The sequence below is a fragment of the Hyperolius riggenbachi genome, chromosome 2 (assembly GCF_040937935.1).
Source record: "Hyperolius riggenbachi isolate aHypRig1 chromosome 2, aHypRig1.pri, whole genome shotgun sequence".
Taxonomy (NCBI): Eukaryota; Metazoa; Chordata; class Amphibia; order Anura; family Hyperoliidae; genus Hyperolius; species Hyperolius riggenbachi.
In genome coordinates this window covers 220,882,462-220,902,136 of record NC_090647.1, presented here as the reverse complement: position 1 = coordinate 220,902,136, position 19,675 = coordinate 220,882,462, and the positions used below count along the sequence as shown (strand labels likewise).

The 19,675-nt window shown below is 40.8% G+C and overlaps 1 protein-coding gene across 2 annotated transcripts in view; it reads left to right on the top strand.

Moving 5' to 3' along the window:
* Positions 1–19,675, top strand: part of MGAT4A (alpha-1,3-mannosyl-glycoprotein 4-beta-N-acetylglucosaminyltransferase A) — a 172,182-nt gene that overhangs the window by 133,271 nt on the left and 19,236 nt on the right. For both annotated transcript variants that reach the window (XM_068268180.1, XM_068268182.1), the window contains 3 exons: positions 7,861–7,991; positions 11,608–11,715; positions 17,197–17,390. In XM_068268180.1, the coding sequence (XP_068124281.1) occupies positions 7,861–7,991; positions 11,608–11,715; positions 17,197–17,390 (433 nt within the window). The remainder of the gene's footprint in view (positions 1–7,860; positions 7,992–11,607; positions 11,716–17,196; positions 17,391–19,675) is intronic.

The window sequence follows — 19,675 nt, the reverse complement described above, 5'->3', positions numbered from 1 at the left end:
CAATAAAAAAAAAGTAATTTGCTACTGCAATAAAGCAGTCACTGTATTTTTAAAATCAGATATACGTATCTGATCGTGACTGTATATCTAATGTGTACACATGAATATTTTATAGATACTTCAAACAACAGCTCTGTTGGAAGAATAAAGCCTGGTGATGTGTAGTAGTGTCACTAGTAGGGATGGTTAATGAGATGCAAATAATTCTGCCTTGATGCAGGTTTATGCTCATTTTGTATGTACATTTATGCACTCCCATGGCTCAGGAAATCAGTTAATTTGATATGTTAAATTTGGGTTGGTGAATACAAATTAAGGAGGAACTCCAGCCTAAACAAACCTACACTCATTAAGTTACATTGGTTATGTTAATTAAAATAGATAGGTAATATAATCTCTTACCCACACTGTTTTAAAAGAGCAGGCAAATGTTTGATTTCATGATGGCAGCCATCTTTTTGGTTGAAAGGAGGTGACAGGGAGCATGAGACACAGTTCCAACTGTCCTGTGTCCTGCGCACCCCTCCCAGTTGCTAGGCAACGTGAATAACAACATAGGAAATCCCATCATGCTCTGCACAGCATCAGGGAAAAAAAGCCTGGGCTCTTTTTTCTTTGATGGGTGGAGCTTAGGTAAAAATGCAGCTAAAAATGGTGCTTTGGTAAGAAAAACAAAGTTCTGATGCTGTGAAACTGTTAAAGAAACACCAAGCCTTTTCAGTTCTGCTGAGTAGATTTTTAGTCCGGAGGTTCACTTTGTTACACAGTAATAGTATAGCACTATACCCTACATATTTATTCATAGCAGAGTTGTTGTGGATCCACTGTTGTGCACATTGAACACAGAGGTGTGGTCTATCACCTGTAAAGCTGGGGTCAGATCATACGTGAAGAAGGTGTAAAACAGGAAGAATTCCCTCATTCTCCTGCAGAGTACCTGCACATCACTCTAGGTGGCCACACACGATACAATAAAATGATCCGATTTTACCGCAATTTGATAAATTCTGATCGGATCTCCCGAAAAAATTGAAAGCTTTTTTTTTTCCATTCGACTGAAAAATCCGACCAGATTTCCATTTTTTTCCTATTTTTATTTTTTTTATTTTTTATTTTTCCAGAATTTTTCTTCCATTTTTCTAAAGACTGTATGGGGTGTGCTAGATTGTCAATTTATTAATATACACACCCTAGCAATTTTCTCAGTTTCCAATTCTTTTTATCATAACTGGGGAAAAATGTAACGTGTGTGTTACGTTGGTCATATTTTTGAAATGCTGCAATCCGCCAGAAAAATTTATTGCAATTCTTAAATCGAACAGATATTTAATAAATGGTGTGGTGTGTGGCCACCTTAACATGTACCTACAGTTAGACTGCCTAGGGCCTGATGAATGTTCTTTGTTCCTGTCTGCACCCTCTGCAAGTACTCTTACCAAGGAATTCTATTTAACAGCTACTGTATAGCCTAAGTTTAGGTAAAATGCATCTCTGTTGTACATAAATAAAACCGAGGTACGCTAATGCTTACACGTTTGAATGTCTCAACACATTTCTGTTTAATAAAATTCACTGAAACCCCATTGCATAGATCTGCCCCCATTCAGAAAATGGCCCTGGTCTTTTTTTATATCAGATATAGGCAGAGGCCTTTTTCTGCAAGGTGACATTTATTCAACAGCAGAAATTCACCTACTGACAATTTTCCTTTGTGTTCAGTGTCTCTTTAGGTCTCCATATGCTATTTCAGTCTAATAGCTGTTACTATTGATGTGAACATAATTTCACACAATTGTCTTGATGCTTTAAAGACATTTTTTTTTCTTTACTTTTTTTCACTTCAAATACTTAATTAAGTTCAAGAGATTGGGAAACAATACAAAATGTGTTTAAATGTCATTGAGTGTTTGAAGTAAAAACAAAGTGAGAAAATCTCTTTGTAGCATCATGCCCAGTAATAGTTTGCAGCATTATTGCAGACTTCTAATTCTGATCACAGACCTTCATTGTTCTCACTAATGTCACTACAATGAATACATAGAGAGAATGTAGCAGCTGATAGCTGACTTATAAGATGTTTGTAGATATTTTTCTTCCCAGTGCTGCATATTTTATTGATTAAGCATAATTTGTTGAGAGAGTGAATCTTGCATAGGTGTTTTCTTTTCTTTTGTTACTGTGGTGATGGAGAGAGCTTTTATTTCAGCAGAAGTGTGCGTGTTAATGTGCATAGAAATGTACTGTCACGCACAGGATAAACCTGCTTTTAGTCATTGTGAGATGCACTGCTTGATGCTTTGCACACCGGCATTAAATGTGACCGTGTGATGTTTCATGCAGTGCTTTCAGATGTTCATTGAGTCAGCATTGCTTAAAAAAATTATTCTGTAACCAAAAACAGATATTTATGTACATTTCTCTGTAAATGGGAGAATTTCCTTTTATGTGCTGAAAATGATGTACACTCACCTAAAGGATTATTGGGAACACCTGTTCAATTTCTCATTAATGCAGTTATCTAATCAACCAATCACATGGCAGTTGCTTCAATGCATTAAGGGGTGTGGTCCTGGTCAAGACAATCTCCTGAACGCCAAATTGAATGTCAGAATGGAAAAGAAATGTGATTTAAGCAATTTTGAGCGTGGCATGGTTGTTTGTGCCAGATGGGCGGGTCTGAGTATTTCACAATCTGCTCAGTTACTGGGATTTTCACGCACAACCTTTTCTAGGGTTTACAAAGAATGGTGTGAAAAGGGAAAAACATCCAGTATGCGGCAGTCCTGTGGGTGAAATTGCCTTGTTGTTGATAGAGGTCAGAGGAGAATGGGCCGACTGATTCAAGCTGATAGAAGAGCAACGTTGACTGAAATAACCACTTGTTACAACCGAGGTATGCAGCAAAGCATTTGTGAAGCCACAACACGCACAACCTTGAGGCGAATAAGCTACAACAGCAGAAGACCCCACCAGGTACCAATCCTCTCCACTAAAATAGGAAAAAGGCTACAAATTGCACGAGCTCACCAAAATTGGACAGTTGAAGACTGTAAAAACGTTGCCTGGTCTGATGAGTCTCGATAGTCAGAATTTGGCGTAAACCGAATGAGAACATGGATCCATCATGCCTTGTTACCACTACGCAGGGTGGTGGTGGTGTAATGGTGTGGGGGATGTTTTCTTGGCACACTTTAGGCCCCTTAGTGCCAATTAGGCATCGTTTAAATCCCACAAGCTACCTGAGCAGCATTGTTTCTGACCATGTCCATCCCTTCATGACCACCATGTACCCATCCTCTGACTTTCAGCAGGATAATGCACCATGTCACAAAGCTGGATTCATTTCAAATTGGTTTCTTGAAGATGACAATGAGTTCACTGTACTAAAATGGCCCACACAGTCACCAGATCTCAACCCATCAACGTATTGGTATGGTATTCCTGATAATCCTTTAGGTAAGTGCATATCTTCAGAGCAGTATCCAGATAACAATTACTGTTCTTGCAATTTTGGGTTCTATAATCTATATACTCTAGAGGTGCCAACTCTGTTTATGGTAGTTAGTATGTGCTTTCCATGTTTGATTGTGTTCATGTGTTGTTTTCTTACACAATGTAAATGTGGCCTGTAGAATTTTACTGACTTATACTCAGTTTAGTCCTTAACCCTCCTGACGGTCTATTAAAAACTGCCAGGGGGCAGCGCAGCAGTTTTCGTTTTTTTTTTCTTTTTTTTAAATCATGTTGCGAGCCTAGGGCTAGATGACAGCCAGCGGCATCCCCCCACCCTCTTCGATCGCCTCCGGCGATAAAGCCCGTCTGGAAATCCCGTTCTGAACGGTATTTCCAGTAGGGCTTCCCCAGTCGTGACGTCAAAGGGAGTCCCGATCCACCCCTCAGCGCTGCCTGGCACTAATTGGCCAGGCAGAGCACGGGATCTGGGGGGGGGGGGGGATGGCGGCGCGGTGGGTAGTGGCGGCGATCGGAGTGCACACGCAGCTAGCAAAGTGCTAGCTGCGTGTAGCAACAAAAAAAATTAGGCAAATCGGCCCAGCAGGGCCTGAGAAAACGGGGTTACCGCCAGGTAGGTTAAAGGACAACTGAGCTGACATGTGGCATGATGAGATAGACATGTGTATGTACAGTGACAAGCACACAAATAACTAGGCTGTGTTATTTTATTTTTTTTCCTTTCTCTGCCTGAAAGAGTTAAACATCAGGTATGGAAGTGACAGTTTCTGTCCGGGTCGGGACTAGGTCAGACTATAGCATAACTCTCATTGATAAATAATTGCAGCCACAAAACACTTATGTCAGTAAATGGCTTCTGAGAGCAGGAAAGAGATAAAAAAGGGTCAATAGTTAATACATTTGAGCGCTGGCATACTTCAATGCACATCATTGAGCAGAGACAATGAAACAGTAAAAACTTGAAAACTAGATTTAAATATATAATAAAACTGTGGTATATCTAAAAAAAAGTCATTTTTAGAAGGAGGATAGACGCAATTGTTTCTCTCATCAGGTTATTTTTACCTCGGATGTCCTTTAAAGGGATCCTGAATTGAGAGCGATGTAGAGGCTGACATATTTATCTAATTTTAAACAATACCAGTTGCCTGGCTGTCCTGCTGATCCTCTGCCTCTAATACATTTAGCCATGGACCCTGAACAAACATGCAGCAGATCAGGTGTTTCTGACAAAAATCTGACTAGATTTGCTGCATCCTTGTTTCAGATGTGTGATTTACACACTACTGATGCCAGAATGATCAGCAGGACTTCCATGCAACTGGTACTGGTATTGTTTATAAGTAAATATTATATTGCACATTTTTACTGCCTACTATAAGGGTGCCCCTTGCTTGATTTTCCATCAGTTAACAACAGTGTGGTTTTCGAAAGTCTATCGCCTAGTGGCCCATTGCACGCAAGATCCTATGCGATTCTCGTTAACCATTTAAGCCGCCTGGACGTGATTGTCACGTCCAGGTGGCTGCTGCTGTGCTGCTGCTTGCGAACGCGCCCTCCCATGCCGCCCCCAGTTAGCTCAGAGATAAATTAATGGGAACATGCATCCAATTCATTGATCGAAGTCCCTGGTAGAAAGACCTACGGCTTCTCATCAGAAGCCGCAGCCTTTCTGACAAAAAAAGTTTCCCGTCCTCCCAATGCTTCCTGGAAGGGAACACTTCGCTTCCAGGGCTACATTTTTTATTTTTTTTTTACTGTGGCCATCTTGTGACCAAATAGTAAAACTACTTCTACATACATTTTTTTTAATACAATTAACCCACATTATTACATTTAAAATTAACTGTTTACCTCCCACACCTAAAATTACTCAAATAAAATGTTTAATGAAAAAAAAATTACAATAAAAAATAAAAAACATAAATAGTTACCTAAGGGTCTGAACTGTTTTAATATGCATGTGAAGAGGGTATATTACGAACATTTTTTTAATTATGGGCTTGTAAATAGTGAGGGATGCAATACTGAAAAAATGCACCTTTATTTCCAAATAAAATATTGGCGCCATACATTGTGATAGGGACATAATTTAAATGGTGTAATAGCCGGGACAAATGGGCAAATAAAATACATAGGTTTTAATTATGGTCATCATTTTAAGCTATAATGGCTGAAAACTGAGAAATAATGAATTTTTTTGATTTTTTTTTTCTTAATATTCCTGTTAAAATGCATTTAGAAAACAAAATTCTTAGAAAAATGTACCAACGAAAGAAAGAAAGCCCTATTGGTGGCGGAAAAAACAAGATATAGATCAATTCATTGTGATAATTAGTGATAAATTTATTGGCGAATGAATGGGAGGTGAAAATTGCTTGGATGCATAAAGTGAAAAATACCCGTGGGCTGCAATGGTTAAAGGGAATCTGAAAATGAAAATAAAGTTATGATATAAAGAGTTGTATGTGTAGTACAGCTAAGAAATAGAACATTAGTAGCAAAGATATGAGTCTCATATTGTTTCCAGTACAGGAAGAGTTAAGACACTTCAGTTATTTATGCAAAGGAGCTTCTCTGAGCTCTCCAACTAATTTAGTCAGAGAGCAGTGCTCTTTTCTGAAGCACTTATCTCAACATGTCTCTCACTGTTTCTTGTTTGTTTAAGGTTTTACTGCAGAGCTAATGACCCTTCCTGCTCTGTTTCATGATTTAAAATACAGAGTTTAGTTTGTAAACTGCAAATATTAGAGAATGATGCAAATATATAGTATATATGAAACTTTTCTTTGCTACTATCGTTCTATGAATTACCTGTATTACACATGCAATTCATTATATCATACACCTTTTTTTTTTTGCTTCAGTGTCACTTTAACTAATTGAGCTGAACAATGTTGTGCCTCCATGCTCTGAAACCAAAGACCGATTCTGTGTAGATTGAAATCATATGAACAGTAGTTTTATCAATGAACAATATTTTCCATCCTGCATGATTGAGTAAATTGGTAGTTTTGACCAGATATTGCCCAATTTCCTTTGGTTGAGCAGAATGGAACAAATTGATTTTCCCCCATTCGATAAAATGATCAAATCAATTAGTCAATTAAACTGGAAAAATGAGTAATGTACGGTCACCCTAAGTGATAGAAACATTGGGAAAAAAGTTTATAGTAAATTTTTGTCTGGGAGAAATGTAAGCTTATATGTATGTTTTTGCATGTATTTTAAGGAGTACCAAAGGGGGAAAAAGCCCTCTTTGTAGTTACTCCCAAATGGCTGTGCACAGCAGCCGTAATTGAGAGCATCATTTGGCATACCCAGTTCAGAAACTATTTTAACTGTGCATGCCCAGGACACTCCTGGTGATGGCTGCTACATACAGCCACGGAGCGCATACACAAAGGGTGCACGGATGGGCTGTGCCCAGCAGAGTTCGGAAGGTTTACTTTAAATTTTAATTTGTTTTGTGATACTGGTCCTTTAAAAGGAACCCAAGGTGAGAGGCATATGAAGGCTGCAATATTTATTTGCTTTAAGCAATACCAGTTGCCCAGCAGTCCTGCAGATCTTTCTGGTCAGTAGTGTACTGGTTAAGGGCTATTGCCCTAGTGCAGGGTTTCTCAACCAGGGTTCCCTGGAACCCCAGGGTTCCTTGAGTACTGTGCAGGGGTTCTTTGGCATTTTCCCCCATCGTGGGGGAAGTATAATAGAGCAGACTATAATAGGTGGTACTGTAACAAGAAGCACTAAATTGGGGGCTCAGGAGACAATAGAATGAATGACAGTGTAATGGGGGTAGTGAAATAAACAGCCACACCTACTTTCAAAGACCATGCCTCCTGAAAAATAAATGCAGGGGTTCCTCGAGATCAAAAAAATGTTTGCAGGGGTTCCTTAAGATCCAAAAGTTATTTATAGGGTTCCTCCAGGGTAGAAAGGTTGAGAAAGGCTGCCTAGTGCTTTGAATCTGCCAGGAGAAAAGTGCAATGTAAATGTTCTTATCTTGAAACAAGCATGCAGCTAATCTTGTCAGATTTTTGTCAGAAACAACTAATCTGCATGCTTGTGCAGGGTTTATGGCTAAATGCATTAGAAGCTGTGGATCAGCAGGACTGCAAAGCAATCTGCATGGTTTAAAAGGAAGTAAATATGTCAGCCTCTATGTCTCTCGCTTCGGGTTCCTGTTGAAGCAAATCTGTTCCACAAGTGTGCTTGGTGAGTTAAGCGTACATACAGGTATTAAGTGTAATTAGGGGCTGTCTGTTCTCAGTTTTCTTCTTGTGATGTTAGTGAAGCCGGCATTATCTCTGGCCAGTCCAAAAGTAAAAGGCGGCATAGATGACATTGTACACAGCTTTGACAATTTGTTGTCTGTTTCCATTGCAGGGAAAATGTTTCAAGCACCCGATATGACACTCATAGTCGAGTTCATCTTTATGTTCTATAAGGAGAAGCCTATCGATTGGCTACTGGATCATATACTGTGGGTCAAAGTCTGCAACCCAGAAAAAGATGCAGTAAGCCAAGTCCTAGTACTTGTTACTCTTTCATTTCATGATCTGTATATAATGAGAGCATAGATTGACAGTGATATTTTTTGCAACTAGTATTTATTAAACTTAAAAATTATCTTTATTCTTTCTGCTGTCTGTATTCCAAGAGGCCCTGTAGCAAAGATCAAGTCACTGAAGTAACTGCAGCCCTAGGACTCTTAAACTAGCCATACACTAGACAAAATTTTAGCCCAATTAGATGTTAGGTTTGACTAAACTGTCTAATTGGGTAGAAATTGTGGTTAACCACGGCACCGTGGTTTTCCTGGGATTGACTTGTGGGCAACATTTCATGGTCAGGATAGGTGTTTGTTTGCTGCGATTTTCCTGCGATCTGGGTTGTAATGTTGAACGCGGTTGAATAGTTTGGCTTGCTTTAGTAATTGCCTTATGTATACTGATTCTTATTGCATAGCTAGTATTCCCTGGTGGCAGGCTGTATGTACGATCCATGGAGCTTGAACTGTAGTGACTTCTTCCGCCAACGTTGTGCCATCTCTCCACACACACCTACTACTCGCCAACCCCTCTATCATTGTAGCAAGCGAAAGGTGGGTGAGGAGTGGCAAGGTAAGCTAAGCACTGTGCCAACAGTTTTTGAGTGAACCTTGACATTGGGAAATACTCCTGTAACGCTCGGTGAAGCACAGAGAGGTCTGATTACCGGTGATCTGCAGTATCACGGGAAATACAGACGTATACCAGATTATATGTGATCTGCAGTATCACCGATAATCCAATATACTAACTAACCTCTGGTCACCTGAGTAGAGTGTGTGATTGGTGCAACAGTAATATAGAGGACAAGCCTCAGTGCAGCAAGGAGAACTGCACAGATTCCTTCCACAGGTCTGAGCTCTCCAAGACGGGAGGAGTCAGACTGACAGTGGGAAGGAAAGTCCGAAAGTGACACTCAGGCGCAAGTGTCACTAACAGGACGAGGAACCGCCTCCAATCGTGAGGTCGGTTCTCGAGGTCGGACCAGCCAGGTCGTAAACACACGGACAGATAAGGTACAGATTCAGTAGGCAGAGGCGGAGTCTAGGTACAGGCAGGGTTCGGCAACAGGTATCAGAAATATCGGGGTACAAAATCAAGAGGCAGAGGCGGAGTCAGGGTACAGGCTGGGTTCAGCAACGGAGTATCAGATATAACGAGGTACAAGGTCAGAGTTCAGGAGGATAGTCGAGGCAGGCAAAGGTCATAACAGATAATCACAATCCAAACTAGTACTTTAAGCTATCAACAGAATCTAGCTTAGTGTAGGATTACAGCTCCAGCTGGTCCCGGCACACTAACGGATCTGACGAACGGATCTGGGTGCTTCCACGTATGTGAACGCAACGCCAGACGAGGAATGAATGAACAGCCAGCAGTATATATACTAAAAGGTGTCCCCCAGCACCTCCCTGATTGCTGGACCAATGGGGAGTGGAGCTAGAGTCAGCTGACCTGCCTGGTCAGCTGACTCCCTCTTGAGTGTACTAAGTCCTGTCTGAGTGCGCGCGCGCGCGTCACTCTGAACCCTGGGGGACTACGAGTCCCAGCCAGCGCAGCCCCGCTCAGCGGTGTCTCCGCAGCGGGGACCTGCCGGCTACCCGTCGCATCCAACGCGGCGGTTTCGCCGCGTTATGCAGGCTGATGCACGGAGGCAGCCGCCTCATGATGCGAGGAGGCGGCTGCCTCTCCGTGCGAGTAATTGCTGAGTGCGGAAGGAGCCGCCCGCCACTGGCTCATGGCGGCGGCTCCTCCGCGCTTTCTCACAACTCCACTATGACCATGGCAATACAGATGGCACTGATTACAAGTATGTCATAGAGCTGCGTGAGGCTGGCTTTAGTATATGTGTCACTACAAGGTCACCTAAATGTTTCATTTGGATTCCTAGTATATACCATTTATATCCAAATCTAGTGTTCGAGTATCGAAAAGTGGATATGTGTACAAAACTTTACAAGATAATTTTTGCAAAAACTATAGATTTCAAGCACCCATGCCTTATCGACCCAGAGTCAGCTGCACTTGCACACAAAAGGTAAAGTGTACATTCAGCTAGTTGGTTGTCTCACTCAGTAACAGGTAGACTTTCTTTCCAAAGTGTAATGAAAGTTCCAACACTCAGGTGGAAACTTGCTGCAGACCTTCAACTTTGCCAATTATTGCAGAAACAATACCCACATCAACCACCACTTCATAGCGATGATATACTACTCTTCCAATGCACATGCCACACTGGTATAAAAAAAATGGTCAGCATCACAAAGGGTCACTCCTAAAGATAAACAAAGAAAACATCACATAGCTATATACTTATTTGTTTTAACCATCTGGGTACTTGAAATGCACTTTTCTTTATGGTTATTCTATAATATATAATTTACTTTTTTAAACAATTTAAAGGGCAATGATAAATTGTGAAACATGTAGTTACTTATAGTAGCCACTCAGAATCTAGATCTGTAGAATACAAATGTAAGTACGGTAGTTAATATGAATAGGTGCATTTACTCATTACTTTCCTTATAGCACCTATTTTATAGTTTGCAGTACAGGAGGGCCTACCTGTACTGCAAGTTATACAATAGGTGCCATAAGGAAAGCAATGTGTAAATGTACTTATGATTACACAATTTTGGGACATTAGAACAAAGTGTTACTGCTGATGCACACTTTCAATTATCTACCATGATCTGTGTATGGAGGAAAAAAGTTTTTGCAATTTATTTAGAAAGGTGTCCTTCACAGTGAGAGTGGTTATAATCGGGAATATCTTACCCCAGGGAGTATTTATGGCAAACTCTATATCTGCATTTAAAGGGCTTGGATGCTTTCCTTGCATTGAAGGGCATCCACGGCTATAATTACTAGGTAATTCATGGTAGAGTTGAGTCAGGGATTTATCTGACTGCCATCTGGAGACGGGAAAGAATCTTGCCCTTCTAATGCTAATTAGCCCAGGCCTTGTAAGGTTTTTTTTTGCCTTCCCCTGGATCAACTGGTATAAATGCAGGTACAAAATGGGGGTTGTTGTTTTTTTTTCTGGTTGAAGTTGATGGACAGATACCACTCCCCCCCCCCCCCCCCCCCCCAACCAAACGAAATATGTAATTGAAGTCTCCCATCTTCCTTGTTTTACTAGTGTCCCCACCATGTCAGCATCATACTGCTCCTCCATATCAGCCTCCTCTATTGTTAACAGAAAAGGATTATGATGAAATGTGGCCCTAGGCGAGATAGCAGTTTTTTTTACTACTTTTGATAATCAACTGTGTTTTTTTTAGTAAGATGTAATGGGTGCTAGCATCCACCAGCCCCCTAGACTCTCTCCGGGCCCTAGGAAACTGCCTAGGTTTGCTTTGTGGATGATTTGGATATGATTGTTAACATGCTGGATCCAGGAGTGAATGTTATTTCGGGTGTATGGTGTTGAGTGTATGTTATTTCGGAACAATTTTATATTAAAAGGTACTCTGTCGGATACCGGACTGCAAATGGGTACTTTTGGGTTTTTGTTTGCAATTTTTTAATGTGACCAAGGCAATTTTATTTATGCACTCTTTCATCAACATTTCTTTTTCAGAAACATTGTGACAGGCAGAAATCTAATCTTAGAATCCGTTTCCGGCCATCTTTATTCCAGCATGTTGGCTTGCACTCTTCATTGGCTGGGAAAATACAGAAACTCACAGTAAGTTATGGCTGTGTTTCCTTACATAACGGGGATCTTTCATGTACAGGAGAGAACAGACTGAGATTGTGTATAGCCTGCATACTGAAGACATGACATTTTGTAGTGTACTACTTGAGTCTCTACAGCGCTGGAAAACTCAAATGCGTCATAGCCTTACACAGAGCCGGCGTTGTCTTCAGAATTTCTGTCGCTCTTCCTTTACACTCTTCATGTTGATAGGATGATGATTAGTATGTGCATGATATCCAGGATTGCATTTAAATGGGTAAACCTAAAGCAAAGCATTGTTAAGTTTATATCAGAGCTGTAAATAATTATTATATAGACTGGCAAAGTTTATTTTCCTGGGATCCAAGATCTCTACATAGTGACTGCATATCTAAATAGTGACTGCAAACATTACATATTTGCTGCTTGGATTGAAATCTCTGGCAAATCTTGGCAAGATGCTACAAAAAAAAAACCAAAAACCCTTTTGCCAAGAAAGGTCAGGATAGTTAAGACAATGGCAGCGTTTCCCTGGGGGTGCCATGTCTGTTTCCAAATTGGATGACATTTAGGTGGAAACCAGAAATTGGCTTCACTTCCGGATCTTCTTATACATTTCTAGAGTCCTCCCTGTCATTTTAAACCTTTAGATGGCTGTGTAGGCTATTGCCCAGGGCTTCTGTACACATCCGTGATGACATCAAGCTGTTATGTGTCTAATATTTTTTTGAATATACATCTTTCTCTCAGTTGACTTAAGGGGCCCATACACTCAGCCTATTTTGTGGCCGACCGATCGATCCCGATCGATGGCAAATCGGTTGGCCAATCGACCGATCGATGGCCGATTTCGATGGATTTCCATCGAACTGGCAGGGTGGAAAATTTAGGTCGATCTGATGAGATTGCGTATCGTTTTGCATTGGCCTTAATGGAAATCTGATGGCAAAAAAATGCCATCAGATCGAATTTCAATAGATTTCAAACTGAAATCTATTGGAATTCTATCTTGGTAAAAAATGTTCTAAAAACGCATCAGATAGATCATCAGATGCATTTCTTATCTATCTGCTGCCAATCTGACGAGTGTATGGGCACCTTATGTTGCACACAGAACATTTCTTTGCCATCTTCTGCAGTGGGAGACAAACTCTGCAGCCTGGAGAGCTCACTGCAGCAGCTCACTGGCACATGACAAACCAAAAGTAAACCTATTAACCCTTATATACACTTTTTTTTTTTTTTTTTTTTTTTTTTTTTTTTTAGTTTGTGTTGAGGACTTGCAATAGTGTGTCTAATCTGTTGGAGCACAGGGAATTTTGACTTTGTTTTGATCATTGTAAAGTTACAGTTTCTACAAGCTTCTGTGATATTCCCAGCAGCGCCAGACTAGTTATCATTTTAGCCATTTGAACTGTCAATATGTTTGTAGTCTACAAAAAGGTTGTGCAAAGCTATGCTGCATTGACAGCAATTTTCAAGACTTTATGGCTGCATGTGTATGTGATCAATAGTTGATCTGTACAGAAGCAAGGGTAGCCATGCTTATCCTGCTGGGACATGAGGGAAAATCAGGTGCTGATGGGATGTGGCCAGTTTACATGCAAGCAATCCTTAATCCTCTGCACTCAAAATGGATACAAGAAGGGAGTACTCTGATAGTAATAAAAGCAATTTGGTTGTAAAAATAAAATGGATTACAGCTGATCTACCCATGAAATCCATACTAATGGAGTCTAGTCACCTGCTCGGTGTACTGTGCAAGTCTATTAACCCTTCCTGCCGCCTGGATGTGATTGTCACATCCAGGCGGCAGCTGCTGGGCTGCTGTGCGCGCCCCCGCCCACCCCCAATTAGCCCTGAGATCAATTAATGGGAATATAATTCCCATTCATCGTTCTAAGTCCCCTTTCTGAAAAAAAAAAGTTTCCCGTTATCCTAGTGCTTCCTGGAAGTGAGCTCTTGCTTTCAGGACTAAAAAAAAAAATCTCACTGTTGCCATCTTGTGGCCAAATAGTAAAACTACATCTACATAATTTTTTAAATAAAATAAACCCACATTATCACATTTAAAATTAACTGTTTAAAGGAATACTATCGATTGAAACGACTTTTTTTTAATACTCTATATTAGTGTACACATTACCACTAGTGCTAGGGGCACTTTATTTATTCACCCAGGTCTCTCTCTCTTGCTATCCCTGCTTAAAAATTCATTTCTCACACAGCTCATAGTAGTTTGGGTCACCCTGAGCTGCTTGGTTACTCTGTCACACAGCTCACAAATATATTTCACTGTGTCACTCACAGCATGCAACAGACATGAGGAGAAATAGGCTGATCTGAGGTGGTAACAGGTAACTAAATGAGCTGTAATATTGCTGGAATATAACTAGCTATAACACTAGTCTGTGTTTACACTCAGACTGGCTGCCTGAGGTGATTCACTCCAGGCTGCATCCACTTTACAAGCTGCTGAGGGGCAGACCACTGTTTACAATTAGCATTATTAGTATCTTTATCAGTCAAGAGAAGCAAAGATAATAAACACACATTGCTAGAATCTTTAACCCCTTACCACCATATCAATAAGATTCTTTCAGCAAGGTGATAATTAAACTATAAACTGAGGAGTTGATAGCAACTCCCCTGTGCAGACATGGTCTTAAGCTGAGTACACACGTACGATAACGATCGTTCAAAAATGAACGATAACGACAATCGGAACGATAATCGTGCGTTCAAAAAGTGTGAACGATCGTTTTTGTGAACGATAACGATCGTTATCGTTCAATCGGACCGATCCAACCCGGCGGATTTTTTCGAAAGATAATCGTTCAATCGTTGCAGTGTGTACAAAGATCGTCCGATAACGCATGTTCTTATTGCCTGTCATAACGTCACTTCCGTTTGCGCACGCATTTTTTTATCGTTCGTCGTTCAGTACTTTATACTTATATCGTTCACGTGTGTACACAATCGTTCATTACGAACGATCTTTTCAGTCTAATTTGAATATCGTGTAAACGTCACGAATCGTTCGTAACGAACGATCTTTATCGGACGTGTATACGAACCTTTAGCCCTCTGGGAGCCCTCAGTTTTTAGATACATTTGTATCCAACACTGACGCCAAAACTGACGGAGGATTTTACAGCTGAGAGGAACAGCTGTGTGAGGAATCAAATTGCTCCTAGTACTTGTCCTAATGTGTGCTACAACATACAGCATTTAAAAATAAATGTATACATCGATAGTATTCCTTTAACTCTCACACCAAAAATTACCCCAAAAATTTTTTTAATGGAAAAAAAATTGTTTAAAAAAAAAAAAAAAAAAAAAAAGTTACCTAAGGGTCTGAACTTTTTACATATGCGTGTGAAGAGGGTATATTACAAAATTACATTTTTTTTTTAAATTATAAGCTTGTAAATAGTGATGGACGCAAAACTGAAAAAATGCACCTTTATTTCCAAATAAAATATTGGCGCCATACATTGTGATAGGGGCATAATTTAAATGGTGTAATAACTGGGACCAGAGGGCAAATAAAATACATAGGTTTTAATTATGGTAGCCCATTGGTATTATTTTAAAGCTATAATGGCTGAAAACTGAGAAATAATGAATTTTTTTCAATTTTTTTTCTTAATATTCCTGTGAAAATGCATTTAGAAAAAAATTATTCTTAGCAAAATGTACCACCCAATGAACGCCTAATTGGGGGTGGAAAAAACAAGATATAGATCAATTCACTGTGATAAGTAGTGATAAAGTTATTGGCGAATGAATGGGAGGTGAAAATTGCTCTGTTGCATAAGGTAAAAAAATCCCTGTGGGCTGAATTGGTTAAACAGCAGAATGCAGAACACTTTTTAAACTGTATTCAGTAGTTATTCCTCTGTAGTTGCTGCAGCTCTCTCACCCCTTTTTTATGTATTGGTACTACAATGCCCATCCACTGCAGTAGAACGAAGCACTAGTGCACAGAGGAAAAAAAGCCATGCATGAGTGTGCAGTCTTTACGCATGCATTACCAATTAAGATGCACTCCTCCATGGCTTATGGTGTGGCCAGATGATGAAGATGGGACCCTGTGCTGGAACGGTGAGCTTTATGAGGATTTAAGAAGCCTCTGGACTACTATGGTTACTATGGTGAAATAAATTATTGCTACAGTTGCATAACAATCCAGGTTTGAGACCAAGTCATCCTTTCTCCTGTTGTTTGTACTTGCACCTGTGCTGGATCCACGTGTGTGCTTGTCGACTCCCTGGTGCTGAATTTCTGTAGTGTGAGCTAGTGGACTCTCTTCTCTCTTGGCTTCCTACTGAGGCATTTCACATTTTTCTCCTCCCCATTTAAAGTTCCAAGAAATGCTTACCCCATCACACCATAATCGAACTGCCATTAAAGAATAGGTTTCCATCTTTGAGGCAGACCATATCCCTAGGCATACACCGTATTGCCCAACAATTTTGGTAATGACACATTTTGAAAACTTTGCCACTTTTATATCACAATTTGTGGCCTCTGCTTGTCCATCCTTTTTTGAGACTTGACCACAGGATCTAAATAGAATTAAAGAGACTCAGTAACAAAATTTTCTGCCTTATTTCTTCTATCCTTTAAGTTCCTATACCTGTTCTAATGTGGTCTGGCTTACTGCAGCCTTTTCTAGTTGCACTGCTTCTGTATAATATCTAATCTTCTTCCCTTTGTCAAGCCTTGTCAGCCCAGAGAGGAATGTACTGTGATAGGGAGAAGTTATGCACACCTCCCCTACACCCCCTGCAGGCACTGTGTGTGTGCTTTGTTTATTAGTCACAGCCAGCGTCTTTGGCCACAGCCTGCCTGTCTGTGACCTTGTGAACAGCTGTGAGTGCAGAAAGATCAGTTCAAAGCCCAGACAAGCAGCCAAGGCAACAAGTGGGAGAAATATTCCAGCAGTGAAGTCACGTTTGAGAGCAGCCTCTGCAAACAGGCACCTGCTCTGATGATGTATTTCCTGTTTGGTGGCCATCTTCATTGTTTACAAAAACAATGAATAAAACTGTGATTTTATCACCAAGAAAGTAGCAGGAGCAGCGAAAATGTCACAGAGGGGGCTAGGAGAAGACTACAAACAGTGGGTCGGCAGCAAATCACACTTCAGGCGCAAGATAGTTAGTATACTACGCCCGTATAGACTTTCATTGCTGTTGCTTTATCCTGTGTTCTGAAAGGGTAACGTAATGCACAGATAGTATCTAACTGTAAAAGGGGCCTAAAGGGTTTGTCTGCCCATCACTGTTATTTGCACTAGGGGTTCATTTTGTTTTAGTTTTCATTTATATTTCAAGATGAAAGACGAGATGTTTGCACTGTAGTTTGAGGTCTGCCAGGCAGAGAGCAGATGACATCTTATTGGTACCTACCTCTTCTGTGGTGTTAGTCTTACTACTAATAATCACAATTATGCATTTTTTTCTTGTCTGCTTTCCTTTTTAGGACAAAGATTTCCTAAAACCTTTGTTACATAAAATTCATGTGAATCCACCAGCTGAAGTCTCCACCTCTTTAAAAGTGTACCAAGGTCATACCCTGGAAAAGACATACTTGGGAGAGGATTTCTTCTGGGCCATCACTCCCATAGCTGGAGACTACATTCTGTTCAAGTTTGATAAACCAGTGCATGTAGAAAGGTTAGTGTGTAATCCACAACCACTTTGTCCTCTTGATTTTAGATTAAAGTGAAAAGCTCTAACAAGACACTATGGACACAGATTAGTATGAATGGTGTCACAATACGTGCCTATTTTAAGCATGCTAATAGGTTAACTGGCATAGCAATATTGAAACTTGTTTTATTCTCTCTAAAGGGGCTGCGCACACCGCTGACAGAACGATGGATTTCCGTCCGAAATCCATGGTTCCTGTCGACTCCCGTCGATCCATCCGTGCGGAAGATTTTTCTCGGGTCAGGAGTGCGTCGATAGCGGCGTTCGAATGCCCGACGACCGACGCTATACAGCGATGATACATTACCTGCTCCGCCGGCGCGAGTCACCGCTGTCCCCTCCCGGCTGGCATCTTCTCTCATCACCTTCCGCATCAAGGCATCAGTGTATAACTTCCTGTGTCACTGCAGTGACAGCGGAAGTACAAATAGAGGGCGCTCTATTTGAACTTCCGCTGTCACTGGAGTGACAAAGTTATACGCGGATGCCGATGGGAGAAGATGCCAGCCGGGAGCCAGGGACCAGGCGGAGAAGAAGACAGCAGTGGACCGGGGGACTCGCGCCGGCCGGAACAGGTAATGTATGCAGGAGGGGAGGGGAGCGGCAGCAGAGGCAGCTCCACAGATTGTGATCGGTTTCAGGCTGAAATCGATTTACAATCTGTTTGCAGTAAAGGTGGCCATACGATCCCTCTCTGATCAGATTCGATCAGAGAGGGATCTATTTTTTGCTCAAATCTGATGGCAAATCGACCAGTGTATGGCTACCTTTAATCAGTGGAAAATATTGTAGCACTGTAATACAGTATAATCTTGTTATAATAAACGCTTATATAGTAAGCATTCTGGTATAGTGTACTACCTCTCCAAGTCCCGGCCAATCTCCATTATAAGTCTATTGGAGCAACGCCTGGTATAGTAAACACTGATATAATAAAACTTCTGTTATAGTAAACCTCTTTTTTGGCCCCTACTTGACACTGTCTCTGGATATATTAAACAGTGGGCAGTGCATGCATCATATGTCAGTGTGAACCCATCATCTCCTGCTCTCTTCAGGCTAACTGCAGGTGAGCTGATGCCTGATAACATTTGTAAGACAAGAAGAATGGCACCGGTGCTGGATATACAGTACTGTACAAATAAGCAGCCTGGGGAAAATGAGGAATAATATGAACATAAACAAAAGCAGATGCAGTGTTACCACCTCCACTTTTCAATCCCTGATAAAAGTATAGTCGCAGTCCTCACACGGGATTGTACACACTCCAGGGTATCTCCTCCCTTATTAGCCTTGCCCTTGACGCTCCTGGTAGCATGTAGAGCTCGGAGGTATTGGAGCTGCTCGCATCACAGATGCAAGTGGCTTATTATTATTGGCTGCATTTTGAAGATAGGCTTCCTGATTGGCTGAAGTGTGAGGAGAAAGTTTTGCAGGACGTGCTGCAAGTCTAGCCTACGGGGTGTCACTTACAGGAAGCAAGTGGCTGCCTTTATTCAGTGACAGCTGTAATTTTTAAGGAACCTGGATACTGTACCAGGAATTTGTCCAGCCTGGCTATACAGCCCTAAGGTATAAGCTGAGCCCTTGTAGTCCACTAAATGTGCAAGTGCTTGTACCTGTACTAGGGTATGCTGGGCCATTTCTAGGACAATTTCTGATATAGTAAACCACTTTTCCTGGTCCCTTGGAGTTTACTATTACAAGATTATACTGTATAAACATGTGAGAATGTAGAAGGTGGCCATACACTGATTGACTTCCTCGTTTGATTTCTTGTAGATTTGACTCATCTGCCAGAAATCGATTCCCCAAAATGTCGGAGCAGTATTGATTTTTAGTCAGTCTTGACTAAAAATCGATTGAAAGTATCGATCGGACAGGATGGAAAATTGAAAGCAATTGGTGGTGGGGCAAGTTCGATCAAGCAGTGCAACTCTGCAGTTCCATCGCTTTTCAATAGATTCCTTGCTGGAATCTTTTAGAAATTGATGTACAGTGTATTGTAGGAATTCCTACTAAATCGATTCCTATCAGAATGGAATCTATCGTTTTGGAACATTGGGTGGAAATCTATAAGTGTATGGCTAACTTAACAGAGATGAACAGTTTTGGAAGATTTGTTTTTATTTTTGTGTACATTTATTAGCCCAAATCCTAATATTGGTATTTATTACAGTCCAGGAAGATTAAAGAGCTCTCTTATTTGGTATAAATAATCTGTTCTTTTGTGTTTCAAATGACTGAGA